Source organism: Teleopsis dalmanni, chromosome 1, assembly GCF_002237135.1.
Source record: "Teleopsis dalmanni isolate 2A chromosome 1, ASM223713v2, whole genome shotgun sequence".
In the NCBI taxonomy this organism is placed as follows: domain Eukaryota; kingdom Metazoa; phylum Arthropoda; class Insecta; order Diptera; family Diopsidae; genus Teleopsis; species Teleopsis dalmanni.
Window position 1 is genome coordinate 119,165,088 of NC_051846.1, and position 16,864 is coordinate 119,181,951.

General features: G+C 35.3%; 1 protein-coding gene across 1 annotated transcript; it reads right to left on the bottom strand.

The window, feature by feature from the left end:
* Positions 1-14,486: 14,486 nt before the first annotated feature.
* Positions 14,487-15,023, bottom strand: LOC119665732. Its single transcript, XM_038074969.1, has one exon. It carries the CDS (start codon positions 15,021-15,023, stop codon positions 14,487-14,489), a length of 537 nt encoding a protein of 178 aa, XP_037930897.1.
* Positions 15,024-16,864: the final 1,841 nt, after the last annotated feature.

The window sequence follows — 16,864 nt, forward strand, 5'->3', positions numbered from 1 at the left end:
AGTGTTGATATGGAGAAGTGCTTGCCATTAGCGATAAAGTTTCCACTTAAACAGGCGGATTCTTTCCATCTGAGCGAAAGTGATGGCTGACTAAATAGAGAAAGCGTAAGTGACGAGAAGACGAAAAAGCTGCTTAAAGCTTTAATATTAAGCAGTAATGTTTATTGTAATGGATAATGGCAGGATCACCATGTAATGTATATTGTGAATAATGGCAGGATTGCCATGTAATTTATATACCATATATATATATATATTTATTAATGAAATTACTTTGACTATTATCTTAGCTCTCCAGCCGCTTATTAGATCCTTTCAGCAGTTATGCCGTATAGGATATTGTTCTTATCAGCTATTATGCCGTACAGAACTAGAGACCAATTAATCATTAAGAAGACAAGTGTGTTCTTTGATCTTAGAATTAAGTCTGGTTTATTAGGCAAAATATTCCGGCATTTATACCGTTTAAAACTTATGTATTAACAATGTTTCAAATTTCTTATGTACTATAAATAATCCATTAATATTCTAGCATACTTGTGGCAGCACCAAAAAATATAAAATAAAGAACTGTCAACAATGCAGATGGGAGACAACAATATCCGCAGTTCCCGTCAGTAGTAGTTTTGGAAAAATATAAAACAACACGTGAATAAATGTATAAACAAAAATCTTAAATCTTAACTTTAATAATAGTTTGTAATAAATAATTATAAGAAATAAAAAGTAAAAATAGTAAACCACTACATTGGTGACCAAGCCGACGCCGAACATAAAAAATGGCTACTCAAGAGCAAAAGATAACCGAAGACACTAACTCAAGCAACGAAAACGCAACAATCACTGCAATAAAGCTGCCGATGCCAACATTAATAAAAAACAACATTGACCTTTGGTTTATACAGTTGGACTACTGGTTCCAAGTCAACAACATAAAGGGCGATACTCAAAAGTTTGGCACAGTTATCGCAGCACTGGATGCATCGCTGTTAGAACAGATTTATAACACAATACAGAATCCACCAGCAACTCAGAAGTACGAAGCTATCAAGCAAGCAATAATAAAAAACTTTGCGGATAGTGAACAAAAACGCATACAAAAATTAGTTAGTGGTTTACAGCTTGGGGATCAAAAGCCATCTCATCTTTTAAACGAATTGCAACGCATTAGTGGAAACAAACAAGACGAACAATTACTGAAAGGGTTATGGTTACAACGTCTTCCTGTAGAAGTACAGACATGTCTAGCCACAATTCAAGTGGAACTACCTAAGATGACGGAATTGGCAGACAACATAACCGAAACAATCCGTATAAATTCAACAATGCAAGGAACTTATGTCAATGCAGCTAACGCCCCTGCAGCAGCTCATATTCAACGTGATGCACAAGTCGAACAGCTTCAACGAGAAGTGACCAGACTTACGAAAATGGTCTCGAAATTATCAACCGAACACCGCTCAAGAACAAATCAACGTTCACGTTCAACATCCAGAAACCGGCAATGTCATGATGATAGTGAAGAAAAGAGCAGTACAAATTGTTGGTATCATAGAACATATGGGTCAAATGCAAAAAATTGCAAGCAGTCATGCGCATATGGCACAAAAAACTAAAACCGACTTCGTCTACGGCGGCAGAGGAAGTTGTAAACGAAACATCTACAAGACTGTTCGTCTATGACAATAAGACAAAAAAATCCTTCCTAATTGACACGGGTGCAGATGTTTCACTTATTGCCGCCAAACAAAAAAATTCAAATACAAACAATAACAACGAAAGAATACTCTACGCAGCAAATGGTTCTACGATCAAAACATTTGGTGAAATAGAGATAACTCTAGCTCTTGGCTTACGAAGAAATTTCACATGGCCATTTATTATCGCAGATGTAAACACTTCAATCATCGGTGCAGATTTTTTAAATCATTTCGGATTAATAGTAGACATAAAAATGAAACGATTGATCGACACATCGACAAACTTTTTTTCAGCCGCAAGCGAACGTAAGGTAAGTGTGCAAAAAATATCAACTGTGAACACATCTTGCAAAATTGCAGATCTACTAAAAGAATACATCGACATCACTAAACCAACACTGACAAATCGCCAGGTGACCAAAGTCACTCACCACATATTAACAAAAGGTCCACCAATATGTGAGAGATCACGTAGATTACCTCCAGACAAGCTAGCAGCAGCAAAAGAAGAATTCCAAAACTTAGTCACAGCCGGAATATGCCGTCCATCAAGTAGCAATTGGGCTAGCCCCTTACATATGGTAAAAAAACCAGACGGTAGTTGGAGACCTTGTGGAGATTACCGTCGCCTAAATGCAATCACCATCCCAGATCGTTACCCAGTTCCTCATATATATGATTTTGCACACATGTTATATAACCAAAAAGTTTTTTCAACCATCGACCTGATTAAGGCATATCACCAGATACCAGTTGAACCGGGGGATATTCCAAAAACGGCGATCATAACTCCATTTGGATTATTTGAATTTACTAACATGACATTCGGACTTTGCAATGCAGGTCAAACATTTCAACGCTTCATTCACGAAGTATTACGAGATCTCGAATTCGCCTTTGCCTATATTGACGACGTCATTATTGCATCAGCAAACGAAGAGGAGCACAGGCAACACTTGCAACAAGTATTCGAACGATTCAGAAAACATGGTTTAATAATAAACGTATCAAAATGCGTTTTTGCTCAAAACACAGTAAAATTTCTTGGTTATCTCATAAGTGAAAAGGGTATTCAACCTCTACCAGATCGAGTGAAGAGCATCATCGAGTACCCGCTTCCAACAAAAACAAAAGAATTAAGAAGATTTCTAGCATTACTTAATTTTTATCGCAGATTCGTACCAAACGCTGTAGATTCTCAAACTGTACTTCAACAAATGATAAAAGGAAACAAGAAGAACGACAACACACTGTTATGCTGGACCGAAATGAACAAAACAATCTTCCAAAAATGTAAAGATGAACTAACAAACTCGACACTATTTGTTCATTCGTCAAAAACTGCTACGCTTGCATTACAAGTAGACGCCTCGGATAAAGCTCTCGGCGCAGTTCTTCATCAAGTGATAGACAGCATGTTCCAACCACTCGGTTTTTTCTCTAAACGATTAACAGATACACAAAAACGATTCAGCACATACGATCGTGAGTTGTTAGCCGCATATCAGGGCATAAAACATTTTCGACATACGTTAGAAGGTCGTGAATTCGTGTTAATAACTGACTACAAGCCACTCACTTTCGCATTCCAGCAAAAGTCCGACAAGGCTTCACCACGTCAAGTCCGTCAGCTTGATTATATAGGTCAATTTACAACGAATATCGTTCATGTCAGCGGAAAAGACAACATCTCAGCAGATTTTCTCTCGCGGATAGATAGTATTAGCATCCCAAAAATCGACTACGATTGTATAATTGGATTACAACGATGTTGCCCACAACTGCAAGATGTCAAATACAACAATTCCATCGAAATCAAACTTTTATCTTTACCAACAATATCAGATAAAATTTATTGCGAAGTTTCAACTGGGCGAATTCGTCCTTACATTCCGCAGAAATACCGGCTACATATCTTTAAAGCTACGCATGGGTTGTCTCATCCCAGCATTCGGGGCACAACAAAAATGATAGCTGAAAAATTTTTTTGACCTTCTATAAATGCTGATATTAGAAACTGGGCCCGACAATGTATCCCATGCCAACGTTCTAAAGTGCAACGTCACAACCGTTCACCTATTTGTCAATATGAACTCGCTGAACACAGAATCGAACATATAAATATAGACATCGTCGGCCCGCTACCACTATCAAACAACTGCACATATATATTAACCATCATCGACCGTTTCAGCCGATGGCCAGAAGTAATTCCGATCCCAGATCAAACAGCGGAAACCATCGCAAACGCACTGATTACTCAATGGATCGCACGTATTGGCGTACCCTTACGTATCACAACAGACCAAGGAAGACAATTTGAATCTTCATTGTTCAACCAACTAGCTGAAGTTATCGGTTGCAAACACTTACGAACTACGAGTTACCATCCTCAAAGTAACGGAATGGTGGAACGATTTCACCGCACATTAAAAGCAGCCTTAATGTGCCACCAAACAACTTCTTGGGCAGAAGTTTTACCAATAGTATTGTTAGGTCTACGCACGACTTTTAAACCAGACATTGGAGCTTCTGCTGCTGAAATGATATATGGCGAAATAGTAAGCAACCCTAGCCACAGAAATATAAATCAACACGATTTCATAACCAAGCTAAGAGAACAAATGCAGAGCGTCAAGGCAACGTTGATATCGCGTCATATAGACCGAGGCTACCACATCCAACCGGCTCTAAGCTCAGCCACGCATGCATTTATACGAAATGACAAGGTAAAACCACCATTGACGCAACCTTACGATGGTCCTTACCAAATACTAGAGCGAAATGACAAGACGTTTAGAATACTGATCGAAAACAAAGAACAAACAGTCAGCGTAGATCGTCTTAAAGCTGCTTTCATATGTCCCGATACAAACATTGACATCCACAACAAATCAATGGTATACCACACTCCAAACAACGTTAATGGCGACCAGTCTGTGCGACCAAATACAACAGCTAACCTGATAAAATCAGGACGCAACGTTAGCTTTCCAACCAAATTCAGTGACTCCATCACTTAGGGGGGAGTACTGTGGCAGCACCAAAATATATAAAATAAAGAACTGTCAACAATGCAGAAGGGAGACAACAATATCCGCAGTTCCCGCCAGTAGTAGTTTTGGAAAAATATAAAACAACACGTGAATAAATGTATAAACAAAAATCTTAAATCTTAACTTTAATAATAGTTTGTAATAAATAATTATAAGAAATAAAAAGTAAACATAGTAAACCATTACATACACATAATGGGTGTTTATCATTTGTCATATATAATATTTATTATAAATATATTACTCTTCCTTAAAGAATTTGTGTCATGTTAGTGCAACGACCATACATGCTTTATCGCTTGGCTCGCGCATTATGTTACACATGCATTTGTAACTACATGAGTCAACTGCATTCATAAATGTAACATGATCTGTAGTGGTTTGTTATGTTGGGTTTTATTTCGAATTGAACACTCCGTATTGGTAATGGATAAGTTTATTTATTTCTTATACTTAGTTATTATAAAATATTCTTAAAGTTAAAATTTGTGTTTTTTCGTTTTATTCACGTGCTGCTTTGTCTTTGTCCAAACTACTACTGGCGGGAACTGCGGATATTGTTGTCTCCTTTGTGCCTTGTTGACAGTTCTTTTTATTATATTTTTTGGTGCTGCCACAGTACTCCCCCCTAAGTGATGAGTCACTAAATTTGGTTGGAAAGCGAACGTTGCGTCCTGATTTTGTCAGGTTAGCTGTTGTATTTGGTCGCACAGACTGGTCGCCATTAACGTTGTTTGGATGTGGTATACCATTGATTTGTTGTGGATGTCAATGTCTGTATCGGGACATATGAAAGCAGCTTTAAGACGATCTATGCTAACTGTTTGTTCTTTGTTTTCGATCAGTATTCTAAACGTCTTGTCATTTCGCTCTAGTATTTGGTAAGGACCATCGTAAGGTTGCGTCAATGGTGGTTTTACCTTGTCATTTCGTATAAATACATGCGTGGCTGAGCTTAGAGCCGGTTGGATGTGGTAGCCTCGGTCTATATGATGCGATACCAACGTTGCCTTGACGCTCTGCATTTGTTCTCTTAGTTTGGTTATGAAATCGTGTTGATTTATATTTCTGTGGCTAGGGTTGCTTACTATTTCGCCCGGTAAACGTAGAGTTTGGCCATATAGCATTTCAGCAGCAGAAGCTCCAATGTCTGGTTTAAAAGTCGTGCGTAGACCTAACAATACTATTGGTAAAACTTCTGCCCAAGAAATTGTTTGGTAGCACATTAAGGCTGCTTTTAATGTGCGGTGAAATCGTTCCACAATTCTGTTACTTTGAGGATGGTAACTCGTAGTTCGTAAGTGTTTGCAATCGATAACTTCAGCTAGTTGTTTGAACAATGAAGATTCAAATTGTCTTCCTTGGTCTGTTGTGATACGTAAGGGTACGCCAAAACGTGCGATCCATTGAGCAATCAGTGCGTTTGCGATGGTTTCCGCTGTTTGATCTGGGATCGGAATTGCTTCTGGCCATCGGCTGAAACGGTCGATGATGGTTAATATATATGTGCAGTTGTTTGATGGTGGTAGCGGGCCGACGATATCTATGTTTATATGTTCGAATCTGTGTTCACCGAGTTCATATTGACAAATAGGTGAACGGTTGTGACGTTGCACTTTAGAACGTTGGCATGGGATACATTGTCGGGTCCAGTTTCTGATATCAGCATTTATAGAAGGCCAGAAAAATTTTTCAGCTATCATTTTTGTTGTGCCCCGAATGCTGGGATGAGACAACCCATGCGTAGCTTTAAAGATATGTAGCCGGTATTTCTGCGGAATGTAAGGACGAATTCGCCCAGTTGAAACTTCGCAATAAATTTTATCTGATATTGTTGGTAAAGATAAAAGTTTGATTTCGATGGAATTGTTGTTTTTGATATCTTGTAGTTGTGGGCAACATCGTTGTAATCCGATTATACAATCGTAGTCGATTTTTGGGATGCTAATACTATCTATCCGCGAGAGAAAATCTGCTGGGATGTTGTCTTTTCCGCTGACATGAACGATATTCGTTGTAAATTGACCTATATAATCAAGCTGTCGGACTTGACGTGGTGAAGCCTTGTCGGACTTTTGCTGGAATGCGAACGTGAGTGGCTTGTGGTCAGTTATTAATACGAATTCGCGACCTTCTAACATATGTCGAAAATGTTTTATGCCCTGATATGCGGCTAACAACTCACGATCGTATGTGCTGTATCGTTTTTGTGTATCTGTTAATCGTTTAGAGAAAAAACCGAGTGGTTGGAACGTGCTGTCTGTCACTTGGTGAAGAACTGCGCCGAGAGCTTTATCCGAGGCGTCTACTTGTAATGCAAGCGTAGCAGTTTTTGACGGATGAACAAGTAGTGTCGAGTTTGTTAGTTCATCTTTACATTTTTGGAAGATTGTTTTGTTCACTTCGGTCCAGCATAACGGTGTGTTGTCGTTCTTCTTGTTTCCTTTTATCATTTGTTGAAGTGCAGTTTGAGAATCTACAGCGTTTGGTACGAACCTGCGATAAAAGTTAAGTAATGCTAGAAATCTTCTTAATTCTTTTGTTTTTGTTGGAAGCGGGTACTCGCTGATGCTCTTCACTTGATCTGGTAGAGGTTGAATGCCCTTTTCACTGATGAGATAACCAAGAAATTTTACTGTGTTTTGAGCAAAAACGCATTTTGATACGTTTATTATTAAACCATGTTTTCTGAATCGTTCGAATACTTGTTGCAAGTGTTGCCTGTGCTCTTCCTCGTTTGCTGATGCAATAATGACGTCGTCAATATAGGCAAAGGCGAATTCGAGATCTCGTAATACTTCGTGAATGAAGCGTTGAAATGTTTGACCTGCATTGCAAAGTCCGAATGTCATGTTAGTAAATTCAAATAATCCAAATGGAGTTATGATCGCCGTTTTTGGAATATCCCCCGGTTCAACTGGTATCTGGTGATATGCCTTAATCAGGTCGATGGTTGAAAAAACTTTTTGGTTATATAACATGTGTGCAAAATCATGTATGTGAGGAACTGGGTAACGATCTGGGATGGTGATTGCATTTAAGCGACGGTAATCTCCGCAAGGTCTCCAACTACCGTCTGGTTTTTTTACCATATGTAAGGGGCTAGCCCAATTGCTGCTTGATGGACGGCATATTCCGGCTGTGACTAAGTTTTGGAATTCTTCTTTTTGCTGCTGCTAGCTTGTCTGGAGGTAACCTACGTGGTCTCTCACATATTGGTGGACCTTTTGTTAATATGTGGTGAGTGACTTTTGTCACCTGGCGATTTGTCGGTGTTGGTTTAGTGATGTCGATGTATTCTTTTAGTAGATCTGCAATTTTGCAAGATGTGTTCACAGTTGATATTTTTTGCGCATTTACCTTACGTTCGCTTGCGGCTGAGAAAATCTTTGTTGATGTGTCGATCAATCGTTTCATTTTTATGTCTACTATTAATCCGAAATGATTTAAAAAATCTGCACCGATGATTGAAGTGTTTACATCTGCGATAATAAATGGCCATGTAAAATTTATTCGTAAGCCAAGAGCTAGAGTTATCTCTATTTCACCAAATGTTTTGATCGTAGAACCATTTGCTGCGTAGAGTATTCTTTCGTTATTATTGTTTGTATTTGAATTTTTTTGTTTGGCGGCAATAAGTGAAACATCTGCACCCGTGTCAATTAGGAATGATTTTTTTGTCTTATTGTCATAGACGAACAGTCTTGTAGATGTTTCGTTTACAACTTCCTCTGCCGCCGTAGACGAAGTCGGTTTTAGTTTTTTGTGCCATATGCGCATGACTGCTTGCAATTTTTTGCATTTGACCCATATGTTCTATGATACCAACAATTTGTACTGCTCTTTTCTTCACTATCATCATGACATTGCCGGTTTCTGGATGTTGAACGTGAACGTTGATTTGTTCTTGAGCGGTGTTCGGTTGATAATTTCGAGACCATTTTCGTCAGTCTGGTCACTTCTCGTTGAAGTTGTATGATTTGTGCATCACGTTGAATATGAGCTGCTGCAGGGACGTTAGCTGCATTGACGTAAGTTCCTTGCATTGTTGAGTTTATACGGATTGTTTCGGTTATGTTGTCTGCCAATTCCGCCATCTTAGGTAGTTCCACTTGAATTGTGGCTAGACATGTCTGTACTTCTACAGGAAGACGTTGTAACCATAACCCTTTCAGTAATTGTTCGTCTTGTTTGCTTCCACTAATACGTTGCAATTCGTTTAAAAGATGGGATGGCTTTTTATCCCCAAGCTGTAAACCACTAACTAATTTTTGTATGCGTTTTTGTTCACTATCCGCAAAGTTTTTTATTATTGCTTGCTTGATAGCTTGGTACTTCTGAGTTGCTGGTGGATTCTGTATTGTGTTATAAATCTGTTCTAACAGCGATGCATCCAATGCTGCGATAACTGTGCCAAACTTTTGAGTATCACCCTTTATGTTGTTGACTTGGAACCAGTAGTCCAACTGAATAAACCAAAGGTCAATGTTGTTTTTTATTAATGTTGGCATCGGCAGCTTTATTGCAGTGATTGTTGCGTTTTCGTTGATTGGGTTAGTGTCTTCGGTTATCTTCTGCTCTTGAGTAGCCATTTTTTATATTCGGCGTCGGCTTGGTCACCAATGTAGTGGTTTGTTATGTTGGGTTTTATTTCGAATTGAACACTCCGTATTGGTAATGGATAAGTTTATTTATTTCTTATACTTAGTTATTATAAAATATTCTTAAAGTTAAAATTTGTGTTTTTTCGTTTTATTCACGTGCTGCTTTGTCTTTGTCCAAACTACTACTGGCGGGAACTGCGGATATTGTTGTCTCCTTTGTGCCTTGTTGACAGTTCTTTTTATTATATTTTTTGGTGCTGCCACAGATCAAAGTCAAAGCGTCAGTTCGACAAAAGTGCATTTAATAAATTATGTCACATTTGTTTTGTCTACAATGCAATGACTTGTCATATTAAGCATTGACGTAGGTCATGGGCACAACACACTACCCCTTTAGAAAAGTGTAAATAAGTTGTAATTTCTACAAATTAAAATTAATTTACATTATAATTTATTTTATTTATACATATATATGCGATGTCTTAAGTGGAATATTTATCTTTAAATTTTACAATTTCTATAATAACATATCTATCCAAATAGTATAATAAAATATATATAATTTTTATTTTGTATATAATGATTATAACATGATTAATAATAATATATTCTTATATAGTGGTATAATTTTTTAACATATTTTTATTTCTTTATAAGTATTATTTTTGCTTAGTTCTGCATTTTATTAAATTGTTATTGTGCAGTTCAACAAGTTTTTCATTCATTAATATTGTACTGTTTGTACCTTGTTGTGATACAATTTTATATGGGCCTTTGTATGGGTTTTCTAATTTCTTTCTGTTGCCTTTTTTAACAAATACAAAATCATTCATTTTAAAATTGGCTTTGTTAACATTTTTTTGTTTTTCTTGCAAAGTATTTGCAGTTTATCAATTTTTCTTTTGCTTTATTTTGAGCAAATTTCAATTTTACTTTTAATTAATTAGCATAATTTTCAATGTCATATATTGTTTGTTTATTTTTAATAATTTCACATGGTAATGCACATAATTTACCATATACTAATTCAAATGGAGTGTATTCTGTTGTTGTATGTGGAGTTGTAACTGTACACGTAGTAAGGAAGTAAATCGTCCCAATTGTTTATTGCTTTCATGGTCATGAAGTAGTCATTCAAAACTCCGTGATTTCTTTCAATTGTTCCTAATGTCTCATGGTGAAATGGTGTTGATGTTACTTTTTCTATCTTTAACAATTTACAATTTACAATTTGTTTTGGTAATTTGGTATGTTTCTTTTGTGTGCCTAATTAATTCAGCTCTTGCACATGTGTCACAGTTGTTGACAAAATTTTTTACCATTTTGTTCATGTTTTTGTTTTAATTTATTTATGCATCTCTTAATTCTACAATGTCCTCCATGTAGAGATTCGTGATATTCTTTTATTAATCTGAGCATTTCATCAGTATTCTTTATTCTTTTTGGTGGTGTGTATACAATAATGTCTAGACTTCCTTTTAATTTTAATTCTTTCTGCAGCTTATTTCTTTCAGTTCTTGAAAGTTTATTTTATTTAATATTTCATCATTTTCCGCCAGCGCTAGCTTTGTAATTTTTAAGTTGTTCATCTTGAATAATAACTTCTTCAGAATCAATTTTATCTCCGATAATAATTTCTCGTTAAATTCGACAACTATCTTATTTGCTGCTATAATATTTATTGCACTATTTTCATTGAACTTTTTATTTTTATGTTCAAGTGTTTTCCCACCTTTAATATATTTTGCACTGTTTCTATTGAACTTTTTATTCTTATGTTCAAGTGCTTTTTCTTCATTTCCATCTGAAGAATGGTTTATCTTTTTAAATTCAAGTTTCTTTATAAATCTTACATCTGATATTGATGTCGCATTCCACATGTGGAGGTGATCAATTTCCGTGTTACCATTCAAGGTTTGCTATTGGTTTTCTTCTTCTTGTGCTTGAATATTTTTGCTCATTGTTCTGGTTAATACAATTATGTTTTTAGGTATCATCTCAATTAGCTATTTTGAATCTAATTGAATCCTAGATAGTGCATCTGCGTTCGTATTCATTTTCCCTTGTTTGAATATGATATTAAAGTTGCAATACATTAAATCTATCCTACTTCTTGTTAGTTTTGAGGATGGATTCTTGTGAGTAAAAACACTAACTAGTGGCCTATGGTCATATCAGTATGGTCTGAAATAATTGATTCCCCAGTGTATTGCGAGAATTTCTTTCTCTATTACAGGCTTGTTTATTTCATGCTTTTACTAGCATAAGCTATTGGCTTATCATTTCCTGTTTCTCCTTATGACAAAACTGCTCCTAATGCATAATTAGAGGCATCTGTCGTTAATATAAATGTTTTTCAGAAATCTGTGTAACTTAAGATAGGTGGTGAAATTAACTTTGTTCTCAAACTTTCAAAAGATTTATCACAATCTTCCGACCAGCAGAGTATTTGATTCTTCTTTAGTAAGTTATTGAGAGGTCTAGCTATTTCAGCAAAATTTTGTATAAACCTTCGATAATAATTGCACATGACAACAAATCGTTTTACTTCGTCTGCAATTTTGGGTTTTGGATAGTTCCTAATTACTTCATGCTTGCTTGGATCTATGCGGACTCCATTGTATACAACTTCTGGTTGTAGGAAATTACATTTTTCGGGATTTAACTTTAGACTGTGTTGTTGTGATCTTCTGAACACTTTCATCAAATTTTGATTATGTTCTTTAAATTTGAACCAAAAATAATTATATCATCAACGTATAATAATGCGGATGTGTCTAAACCAGCTAATGCTAATGTTAGCATTTTTTGAAAAGTATTGGTTGAAATTTTTAGTTCAAAAGGTAATCTTCTCAATTGGTAGTGACCTTTATCAGTAGAGCAAGCTGTTAATGGTTTTGATTCATGGTTAAGTGGTATTTGATGGAAAGAACTAGTCGTGTCTAAAGTAGAAAAATATTTCGCTTTATCTAATCTATCTAGAATGTTTTCTAAACAAGTTAGTGTAAATTTGTCGTTTATAACTTTTTTATTTAATTACCTATAGTCATCTACTAGTCTCCATTTCTCTTGACTATTATTGCTTTTCTTTGGTACTGTAGTAATGTTGACTCTTAATATGAGTTTTTAAATATTTATTTAGAGTTTTTTTTATTACTAACAATTATTTTTTTGCTCAAAAATCAAAAATCTAAAATTGTTCAAAAATCTAAAATTTCCTAAATCAAAATGTATATGCCTGAAAATTTGATTGTCAATTTCTATTTTTCAAAGTAAACTTCTCTTTCTTAATAATGCCACATGAACGCCACAGTACTATTAAAATTAGTGCATTGTATGGGATAACGGATGTCTCTACTTTATCACCTTCTATTAATTTTTTTACTTGTTTATTCATTTCTTCTATTTGTACCTGTGGTATTCTATAGTTTTTTATATATATAGGTTGTACGCTACTTGATGCTAATCCAGATCCTTAATCTGTATTAGCTTGGTAGCCTATTTTGTGTGTGAAGTAGCTTGAGCACTTGTAACCCAAACTACTTGTATTTTATGTGTGTTGATTAATTTGAGCACTTGAAACCCAAACTAATCAATGCGAGAAAATAAGAATTGATTCTTATTGATTTTTCTTTACTTCTAAACTTTATTTAAATTCTTAATTCTATTTATACAAAGTATTTTAAATAAAAAATATTGAATTATGCATTAATTAACAATAACTATTTATGCATAATTCACAAAACAATAAATTTGCTTACACTGTGCTGACATAATTATAAGCCAAAATACGACACACTTTCTTCAGTGCACTGAGCAGCAAGAAAAGCTGATAATGCAGAATTGCACTTTTCGTTGGTCAATGACTGGACGCAATGTTGGCCCAAATAAATGTAAACACATGTAATTAAATATATATACAAACAATTATTAAATTATATTAAAATAAATATAAACATACTCCCCACCGTTGAGTTCCAACTCAACTTGTCCTAGGTTGTGGTCACAGTGAAGTTCAGATTTTGTTGGCGTAATTCTGCAGTCTGCATATCATTTCTTCGTGTTGAATTCTCGCTTATTGAATGTTGATTTATTGTGTCAGACACGCTCTCAGCGTAGTGCGCAATATTTCCTACTATATCAATTGCAGCTCGCTTGCTTCGGCTTTCATCGAATAATGGTCTTGCAACAACTCATCTTTTACATGTTTAAAATGAGTATAGAGAGAAGTACATGATGTATGTACAATGTACATTGTACATATATGCCATTCTGAACATAAACGGTTGATGGTTTTAGTTTCGTTGTAGAAGGAGTTCATTTCGGTCTAATATGGATGAAAATCATAGTAAACAATCATTTTCCATTCTGTCGTTGCTACCTTCACTGAGCCAACGGATTCGAAATATATTCCTAAATTATTGTCGAAGCGTATTACATTCACTGAATTCCCTAATACCAATGGCAGGTATAGTAGAGATAATAACATTGTAACCAGTAATGAACTAGACATTGGCCGTGAATACTTTTTAGGTGGCTCGTCCTGATCTGTGCCTTAGTGTAATATTTTTGAATTCGCCTTTGTACAGCTTTTTGAAAGTTCATCAGAAACAGGAGATCTCCATTATATACCTTTGAAATACGTCCAAGCGGCCATTTTATTGTAGGAACATTGTCTTCCTTGATAATTACAAGGGTACCTTCTTTTATATTTGAAGTAGCTAATTTCCATTTGTGTCGACATTGTAACTCAGTGAGGTATTCGGTCTTCCAACGTTCCCAAAATTACAATTTGAGACGAGACACTTATTTCCATCTTGTCACCAGATTTATATTTCCCGATTGGACCTTTGCATCTGCCATTGCTGTGGGTAGTTCTCCGATTAAGAAATTACCAGATGTTAACGCTGACAAGTCATTAGGATTATTTGACATAGGTGTCAATGGACTAGAGTTCAGTATTGCTTCAACTTCTAATACTACAGTCTCTAGAGCCTCATATGTTAGTGAAGTGGTCTTAGTACTTCGTATCAATAAGTGTTTTGCAGATTTGACTGCTGCTTCCCACAGTCCACCGAAGTGTGGTGCACGAGGAGGTATAAATTTAAATGTTATTTAAATATTATTCATTTAAATGTTATTTCATTACATTCGTTAATTATCTTTTCTTGTGCCTTACTTGCTTGAATTGAGTCTGCAAGTTCAATTAGTTGATTGTTTGCTCCCACGAAGTTTGTGGCATTGCCACAAAATAAATTTCTACAGTGTCCTCTTCGAGCAATAAAACGTTTCAGTGATCCGATGAATGCATCTGTGGTTAAATCGCTAACTACTTCGAGATGAACTGCCTTAGTTGTAAAACAACAGTACACAGCAATATATGCCTTCTGTGGTCTCTTGCCTCGGATTCTGTAATGTATCCAAAAAGGTCCGCAAAAGTCCACTTCAGTGGTGAGAAATGGTCGCCTAGGTTGTACTCTTGTCGCTGGCAAATTACCCATAAGTTGTTCATAAAACCGTGGTATGGCTTTAGTACAACGTACACAATGTTGTACTACTGATCTTGCCATCAATTTGCCTTTAATTGGCCAGTATCGTTCACGGATATTAGCTAGGAGAGACTGTGGACCACAGTGCATGTATTTCTTATGCACTTGTTCCATTATTATTCTGACAATGGGGTCATTATAGGGTAATAACATAGGATGTTTTGCATCATATGATATTGACGCTGCATCCAAACGTCCACCAACTCTTATATTGCCTTTATTATCAGTGCTGCCAATGCACTGGACTTATTTATTCTTCCATCTGATTTCATAATTTTGATTTCATTTCTAAATTCTGCATTCTGAATACCTTTGATGATGACCTGACCAGGGAAGGTTTCGGATTTTAACAATGATGATGGTTTTGATGGCCACAATTCTTTCCGACCATGTAAGAACATGGGTCCATAAAATCACATTCTTGATGACTGTAGTTTATGAAGTGAAAGACCTCTTGATAAAATGTCAGCTGGATTGTGTTCCGAATTGACATGTCGCCACTGTCTTGTGGTCGTTAATTGATGAATATTGCTTACTCTGCTTGCAACGAAAGTGTGAAACTTTGATGATGGAGAGTTGATCCATGATATCACTATTTGTGAATCACACCAAAAGAACGTCTGGTAATTTCTTATTTGTAGGCCGTTCTTTATGCTTGTAGCTAGCTCCGCACCAACAACAGCTGCACAGAGTTCGAGACGAGGTAATGTCGACTTTTTCAGAGGTGTAACCCGAGATTTGGCGCACAATAGTCGTACAATAATTTGACCATTCTGAAGTGTTGATCGCAAATACGCTGCAGCACCATATGCCTTTTCTGATGCGTCTGTAAGGATGTGTAATTGAATGTTGACAGAAATGTAGTGTCATATCAGACCATGACCACACGCAATTCAATGTGTGCGATATGATGATCTGACACGTTAACCCAAAACACTTCAAATCAATATTTATAACCCAGAAACCCAAATTGTATAGCACAATAATTTATGAGTTGGTGATTCGACTCCTTTGTTTTGTTATTTCTTTATGACAAACGTTTTAGTGCATAGCGAAGTATAATTACTTTAGCATGTGCTTGGCAATTTGGATTTCGGAATCTAGAACACATTAAAATGTGTCATGTGTTGTGCAGATCATATTGCAAGCAATTGTGCATGCAATATGATTTGCCCTCTTTTACAGTTGGTCACCATATGTGTGTCAACTATTAAAAAATGATATTATTGACCAATGACGTAAGTATATAGAAACTAAAAAATATATTAACCAATAGAATTTAAGTAAATAGTAAAATGTAAAATAGAATATTGTAAAACCGAACTGTTATCGGTATGAAAAATATAATTGTAGTTAGTCTTTAATCAGTCTTTATTTGAGAGTTTTAGTGGATAGTGCATAGTTGAGAGTCGATAATAGTACGTGATCTAGCTGAGATCTTTATAATAATAAAAGTAAAAATGATGTGCAAATAAATAAAAATAAAGTTTACATATAATAAAAAAACAAATTAAGTGTTTTCTTTTAAAGACGATATTTAAAACCCCACATGGCGATCCTGCAAATTTGCCAAACGGCAAACGGAAATATTAACTTAATAATATATTTAAAAACTTTAGAAAAAAAACTTTAATTTAATAAAAAGAACCGCATTCGGCTCTAGAATCAATGTGCTATCAGAAATGAAAAGTAAAAATAAAAAGTAAACTATTTTTACAAAAATTTAAAAGTGTTATATCCTCAATAAAAACAAAAACAATGATAGACAAAATTGAATATAAACACTACAAATAATAAATATGAGCAAATAAATGTGAAATAATATACAAAAATAAAAGAAAAATCCAAAGAAAATTGAAATTAAAGTTCTTAAAATTAAAATTTGTACTTTAATGTTTTTAAATTTAAAACTTATAGCAAAAATATGTGAAATTTATACATAAAAGCATAAAAAC